General features: G+C 43.8%; 1 protein-coding gene across 1 annotated transcript; it reads left to right on the plus strand.

Moving 5' to 3' along the window:
• Positions 1–6,951: 6,951 nt before the first annotated feature.
• On the plus strand, positions 6,952–7,698 carry PFLUO_LOCUS6307 (uncharacterized protein; the record flags this gene model as incomplete). The annotated part of the gene is made up of 1 exon (XM_073783839.1): positions 6,952–7,698. The coding sequence occupies one exon, from the start codon at positions 6,952–6,954 to the stop codon at positions 7,696–7,698; it is 747 nt and encodes a 248-aa protein (XP_073640354.1).
• Positions 7,699–8,099: the final 401 nt, after the last annotated feature.

Raw genomic sequence — 8,099 nt, forward strand, 5'->3', positions numbered from 1 at the left:
GGAACTTACTATGCATCCCGTTCGGATATGCATCCATGATCAAAGCGGACGCAATGCAAATTGCAATTTCGGAAACGGTTTTCCCTGAATTAGTGACTAGCTTAATGAAGCTTTCAAGGTGCCTTGAAGCATTTGGAGCGACGTCGTTGCCTTCTCTAGCAGCTTTAATTGAATTGAACGGACGATTGGGCTCTCGGGTCAAATGCTCTATAGCTTTGCGGAAGAGGGCCTCGATGTAGGTAGCTGTAAACAGAAGATTACTTCTGTCTCGTAGATTACGAACAATCTCTCTATCACGTGTAATTTCAGCATGTAGGTCAAGAAATCTCGCATCGGGCGACAGAATATGGAGTTTCCGGAGGTCGATGGTTAATACGTCAGAAACCAAAGAGTTTAGTAGAGCCTCTCGTAGAGACTAGTCGATTAGGTCGAACCCAGCAATATTTGCGTTCGGGTCAGTAAGCACAATGACTAGCTTAGGACGGGAGAGAATAGGCTCCTTGAAATTCTCCGTTATCTTAAGCCACGATGTTAGCAATTGGGTTGTTTCGGGCCCACCGATATCATCAGAAAAAATGTAGATTATATCCGAGAATGGGAATAAAAGAAGACTATAAATCAAGTCTCAAAGATCCGAATATGATGAATTATCTTCGTAACACATTTCAAACTAAATGCCCTGAGATCTTCGGTAGTTCAAACATGGCCGGGTGTCTCTATCACACGGTTTGTCCATATTGCCGTCGATTATAAAAGTCGGATACTAAGCTTCGACGGCAGTTTCACTCAGATGAAGCTTAGCGAGACTACGGGAAGGATTCTTCCGTATGTTGTTAGAACGAAATAACACGCGTAGAGCCTCTGATTTGCTCTGTTTGCCGATAAAGGTAAGCACCGAAGGATATTACCGATTTGGGTCAGACATGCTCTAGACAATCCTACGTAATTGCCCGTCATCCTCAAGGATCCACCTATCCTCCCGCTTTGTGATTCTCAACCATTGCGACATTATTAACACCGAACGGAACCCCAAATTCAAAGAACAAGTTCAAGCCATGTTCTCTTACATTATATAGAGAATTTAAAGGGACAGGAATAGAGACCCTCAGCTTGACTCAGTCTTGCCTTTCGGCCGACGTCTCCCAAAATTAATTCGAGCAGGGAGAAATTGAATGGGCCGCAAAACAATTCAATGAAGTTAATTGATGTATGCACCTATTCTGAACACTAGAAAGCAAGGAACTCAAATATTTGCAAAATTCACAAAAAAGTAAAGAAATCCCAGTTGTGCTCATACTTTGAAAGGAAAATATTAGCGTCAGATATTTGATCTAACGTTGACTACCAATTGTCACAATCCAAAAGATACCGACTGCACCAAAAATGATTCAATTTTTTACATTCAATAAATCTTGTAGCGATGGTAGTTCATTCCAGCGGACCTATTCAATAATCGGTTCGATAGACGAAAAGCAGCCAGTTGATTTGGTAGAGAATTAGACATAAAATACCTACAGTTAGACTTTCAGTATGTACCTTAGTTATCAGTTCCGCAGAAACCGAGATTTCCGTTATTCCTCAATTTATTATCGATGCTATAGACTGTTTTTCAAACGGAAAAACTGGTGATTGGATGTTGTCTTGGTCGAGGGGGTTTTCACCATGTTCATCAGCTACCTCGGGCCGCGTTGAATGCTTTCCTTTCCCGCTGCTACCTTCACCTTTAAGGAGTAGAGCCGCCTGTGCCTGGTTTGCACTTTGCGCATGAGCCGTCCATTCGTTCTTTTCGACACCTGTGAATGACATAGTGGCAGCTGAGGAACTTGGAGTGAATACTATCCCATAAAGATCTAGCAGTTTGGAGCGCTCTAGTCTTTTTCGGTTCTTGTGCTTAGCCTTCAAATGACACATGATGCCGTGTAGAGTCCCGAAACTGTCCTTCCCACATACTGGACATGCAATATAAACTAATTCACCATCAGACTATCGCTTCTAAAGCGGACGGCCCATAGAGTCATATCCTATCGGACGGCCATGTTTTTTCTCTGAAAAGGTGTCTTCTATTATATGGAAATTATTCAAGATCATTGAGGAATCACCATCAACAACTTTTTCGGACGCTGTTGTGGTTGGTATATGCGGAGGTGATTGCGGAAAAATCTCCGTCTCCACCGAAGACGACGGCGATGATCGGTTTGATTAGAAGAAATCTCGCTGTCCGAAATGTTGTTGACTCAATGATTCAACTTCTATTGGGATAGAATGTGACGAGACTAGATGTAAAATCTCTGTTGCGGCGGTTTCATTTTCGTGGTGTGTCGCCGTGCCGTTGTAAAATTTTTCCCAAGAGGTGCGCAGACCCTACATAAGGAGATTAACATTGCAAAGTCCAACATATTATCAACTTACGTACATATTCCTCGCCATCTAATCTTTTCATGGTTTGGAGAAACTCAGCATCTTCCCGTTTCCGCCCAGCTACCTAGAGATTGTGTTTCGCCAAAATGGTGGACTTTTGTTGCGTGACGTTTGCTAACCGTGAGTGAATGCTATTCAAAAGTGCCACTCGTCTCATCGCGGCTGTAGGATCCAAAGACTGTCTACGGGGCCAAAAAGCAGTGGTTTGCGAGTTGGGGTCCATGTAGTAGTATGAACATCAAAGAAAATATAGTTGTGGAGAACAACAGCAATGAAAGCATTTAATTCAGGAATATATTCGGAGCTTCAAGGACTTAAATAGGGTTCAGAATATCAGATTTCTAGTTTACCGCGAAATTCAGCCTTGCCCTACCCACGCAGAGAATTGTTCAACGAATTTTTAAGAGTCTACGGAGCATTATCCGCTATAGTCAACTTTCACGAACCGTGCGCATCTGAGTTCAATTGATCGTTCAGTTCACCGGTACTATCAGTTATTTAAGACGTAATTCTCCATTCATGGCTGGTTCCCGAATGGGAAAGTTCAACAGAAGGTTGCACGGTAATGGTTGACCGTGAATCAACTCTTTCCTCTGTGACTTGTCCTGATATGGATCAGCTTAGGAATTGACCAGGTAACATCTTAAGTATGACATGTTTTGCTTGATATTAACGTACGATTAATTAACAACATGATGTTGACACTCGTCGCCTCTGTCGACCTGTGTTCTCCTCCCACCTCCCAGCCATTGCTTCGTTAAGAATTGCCCAAATTTTAGTTTATTCACGATATACCTGTCTCAGTTTGACCTGTTTTCAGGCAAACCGTGTTTGTACGCGACGAATTGAAGCTACTCCCTTTGGCCATTTATTGCTACAGCTAAATTCGAACTCGGCTTCCATGTTTTGCCCGGAGAAATTATTTCAAACCCCAATGCCAAGCCGGTAGTGAAACACACTAGACCAAAGCCGGTTAGGCCGCAGCTCACTCCCAACCCGTCAGGAATGGAATGTAAATTATTTGACAACACTCATACAGAATATTTTTGTCAGTTACCGTCGCTCTCCCCAACCGAGCCTCAGCTGTTGCAACACTAATCAACCTAAATACAGTAGAATTTGGAAACAATTTCCCCTCTGGACACATTTTGGTTGATTCTCGGCTTGTACTTGATAATACGCTAGTCCAAATACATACATAGCCGTAGAAATCATTTTCTGATAATAGACATATTTAATACGTGGACAATTCAATTACGTATGATTTCTATGTTACACACTCCTCCCCTCCATGCCCCTTCAGGCTGGTTTCTCTAACACCCCATCGTTTTGCAATTACCACTTTCGAGAATCACTAGATCGACAATAGTGCAGTCGCTTGCGGAAACTGCTTCCTCCTTCATGGAATGTGTTCTCCTCTTGGACCCCACTGCCAAGATACTAGCGTTAAGGTTTTATGGCGAACAAGGTGCTGAGCGGTAGTAGGCGGCAAAATTGCGGTCTAAGTCATGACGTTATCAAAACCGTTGCTCACGCGATAGGTACTGGACGTCTTTTCTTTTTCCCAAAGTGTCTTGACAGATCAATCCAACCTTATAAAATCATCTACTCTTGTAAGAGCATCTCAAACTTCGGATACTCATAGGAGAAAAAGTTGTTCTCTTATCTCCCAACTATAGACCGCGGTAAAAATCTTCTTTTTCAACTATCAACGGACAATTAGTTAGCTTAAGTGCTTTTCCTTAGCATATTGAGCCAAATCCTATCTATTCAAGAAGCGTTAGATATATCTAAGTAGTTTAGATCGGATGAATGGATTCCTAATGGTCAAGTCCTCTAGAGTAGCGTTCCTCGCGACATAGCCTAAGATTAGGCTGATGGTAATTACCTCTAGACGTTAACTACTGCAATAGGGCCGCTTATAAACGAAAAACATCTAGATTGTCTCAAATCAAAAAAAACGTCTTAGCAGTGGAGTCGCTATATCTATGGTGCTTCTATAGTCTTTGCTTGGCATATAGCTTAGGGAGAAAAGGTTATACTACTTTTACCTCCCCCTCTAGAGCGATTCCATCCGTTGGGTCTATCTTACTACTAAGTTCTTGAAGAGCCTATTATTAAGGGCTTAGTTAGCCGCTCTACTATTGATAGAATAATTATAGTATATCCTACTATTAAAGAGAGTAAGAAATATTTATATGAGCTATAGCCGAATAACGAAGGTGACGAATGGTTATAACGATTTGGATTAAGGTGCTTTGAGACAAACTGGAGGCAAACTAGACGCAATATAAAGAAACTGAAATTTTAGATGCTGACGACTATTCTAAAACAATATGATCAATATAAAACAAATAAGGTATGATCATTCATAGGATCGCTTATTTCTAGCGGATCATCGCTCATGGTCTTACCTAGGTCGCCTATATCTAACTAGCTAGAATTGTTTTACTAGTTACGATAATTTTGATTTTATTGAATAAGCTGCTACTATTGTTGTTAGTCGGACTTTTATACTCTCTTGCTAATAAAATACTGGGGGAAAATAAAAAATACTACTATTCTTTATAGTAGCAAGCTGATCAAGCATTTACAGTTGAAGAAAATATTATAGCGACCTAAACGGCTAAGGCCCAGTAGGAGGTAGCAAAGAATCTTAAGGACAAGAAGAAAGCTGAGACAAAGGCCTAGTAGGAGGTAGCAAAGAAGCTCAAGGACTAGAAGAAAGCTGCGGTCGAGACCCAGAAGGAGGCAGCAAAGAAGCTTAAGGACAAGAAGAAAGCTGAGACAAAGGCCTAGCAGGAGGCAGCAAAGAAGCTCAAGGACAAGAAGAATGTACAAAAAAAGGTTTAAAGGAGGTCTTTTCAATTATGGGTGTTATTTGTTCATAACTTTTGTGGATAAAAAGTGCGCGCTAATGCCCCAGATTTAACAATCTGAGGGTGGAAGTAGTTGGCTTTTGCTAGTCTCTGGTACATGTATAACTATATTCTTTCTACAGTACAATGTGAATCGAGAGCAATGTCTTATATTCACTTACAGTATACCCCCTGCAGAATATCATTTCATATACTGTACTGTACAAATTTGGGTACACTCTTAACTACCGGCCATCAAGGCTCATTACAACCAACCGTCAGTCATTTGAAGCGCTTTGTTTCTCATATGTTTAACGTACTGTATCCTCTGTTGAATTCTGAATTTTGTTGTGTAATAATTTTTTCTATAATCCACTCACTAGGAGTCAGTCTACTTTTCAATCATGCATTTGAACATCCTAGACATGTAAAGCAACGTCTTTATGTTTTGAAAGAACCGTACGCTGTAAGTTTGGCGTGACGGCCCCTGTATCCATGTTATCCGTATCGGGCCTAGTGTGTCTCGAGTTAGGGTTCCAGAAACAATTTCCCCGCATAAAGCATGGAAGCCAATTTCGAATTTAGCTGTACTGTATTTGAATACAGTCAGAGACAAGGACTACTTTTTGATTACATAAGCCAAAACAGACAACAGATTGTCTCCGCATGGTCATCTCCCCCGCAGCGTTCACCACTTCTCCAGTCTCTTCCTCTCTACTCTCACAAGAGAGCACCAGTCGCATAGCCATGGTAGTCGGCCGCACGAGGAGCCAAGGCTGTTTTCTCTGCAGAAAGCGCAAAGTGAAGGTGAGTATACAGCACCCCCTTTGCACCAATGGCACCAATGCCTATGCTGAATTCGTAGTGTGACGAGACTAAACCCTCCTGTCGCAATTGTGCCGCCTATGGCCAGCAATGTCCAGGATACCGCACCACCGTCCCCTTGGTTTTCCTTAGCGAGAACAAAAAGGCTGAGCGGCTCGTCTTGAAAGATCAGAGGAAGCCCGCTAAGAACATACCGAAACCCGCGGATAATGGCAGTGACAAGGATCAAATTGTTCGCACGCCGTGCGCGCTCCAGTCAAATGACTTAGCAGTCCCTCCCTTCCTATTTGATTCATCCTGGGAACACCACGCCCACTGTTATTTTCTCGACCAATTTACCCTCCCCACCGAAACCGACGGCAGCCCCGGACCACTCGACTCAATACCCTTGCTATATGCATGGTGTGAGAGAGCGAATACGACTGCGAACTGGGCTCCACTGTCCAGTCTGTGTGCTGCATTAGACGCAGCAGCGTTCGCATCCCTTGCGAATCGAGCCCTTGTACCAGTGCTAGCAGTTCAGGCTCGGAAGAAATATAGCGTGGCTCTACGGGAGCTCAGTCGAGCCCTACAATCCGTAGAGGATGCGGTCCGTGATGAGACCTTGGGAGCTATTGTAATGCTCATGCTCTTTGAAGATATCAACGGTGAACGGAAGAGTCTGATGAGCACCCATGTTTCGGGCATCCAGTACTTGCTGAAAATGCGTGGGCCAGGACAATTAGGGGATCCTGCGACCCGATCCTTGTTTCATTTTGCATTCACTCAGATGGTGAGCTCTTCTCTCTAATCCCTGGAAGATCTGTATTGACGAGACTAGTTGATTCAATTCATTGGGCTGAATGATCCCATGCGGATCGATCTAGATTGGCTGCTGGAAGTGCTGACCATTCCGCACCCGATCTATAACATGATGGCGGGAAATATCAATATCAGCAAGTTTTGCGCCACTGTATCACATGTCATCTCCGACAGTTCGAAATGTGACACCTATACTCTGACATCGCTGCTCGAGCGTGGCGAGCACCTGGACTTAATGTTCTCTCAATGGTTCAATAGCCTCCCAAACAATCGGCTACCGCGCAAGGCCCAATCACCCACCGGCGAGTCTATCATCCTCTACCCCGACTCTACCTCCGCTGGGGTATGGAACTACTACCGTGGAACGCGGATCATTCTACAACGGGTAATCTTGCAGATACACCGTTCTCTAGAGATATTAGTCTTGGGAAACGCCTTCACATCGGGTACATTCTTACCACGTAACCCCGAAGAGATCATCGTCGAGATGATAGGCGAGATCTGCGAGTCTATCCCCTTCTCCCTAGGAGACTTAGACATCTTCGGCCAACATACCCCCGATTCAAGCTATGGCAAGGTGGGCATCAAAGCGGTCCAAGGATTTGCCCTCATGTGGCCACTTTTCAGCGTCCCCCAGAGTGGCTATGCGACGCAAGAGCAGGAGTCGCAAGCGCGAGAGGCTCTGCGTCGGATTGCGACGACCCATGGTATTCGAATGGGAATCGTTATGAGTCTTGAAGAGGTGCAGCTCGGCCGTTCGTGCAGTTCACATAGCTCTGCATCAGGACAGTCGTGAAGTGTGCAAATACTATATTGGCGAATGAGTGTATACAGCGGATGCCATGTCGATTGTACGAGTAATAGGATGATAAATTACAGCCTGCGATCAATAAATAGTTAGTAATTGGATGCAGCATTGACACTTTTGACTGCGCCTGCAACTTACCAACGATCTTGCCACGGTGAGTACGAGTATACCTAAAGTGGCCGATTTGCACAGTCCACTGCTGCTGCTGCTGCTGCTGCGGCGATCAAACAAACGACGGCGTTAAAAAAAAATATTGCTCCTCGGGCAAATGTGTCGGAGTGGAATTCCCACTAGTAATTTACTAGGATCCATCTTCCGCACCCTGATCACCTGATCTGATCTATCGAATTCATGCATCCAGTGAAATTCCCACACACAGGCAGTTTTTG

This window comes from Penicillium psychrofluorescens (genome assembly GCF_964197705.1).
Source record: "Penicillium psychrofluorescens genome assembly, chromosome: 4".
In the NCBI taxonomy this organism is placed as follows: Eukaryota; Fungi; Ascomycota; class Eurotiomycetes; order Eurotiales; family Aspergillaceae; genus Penicillium; species Penicillium psychrofluorescens.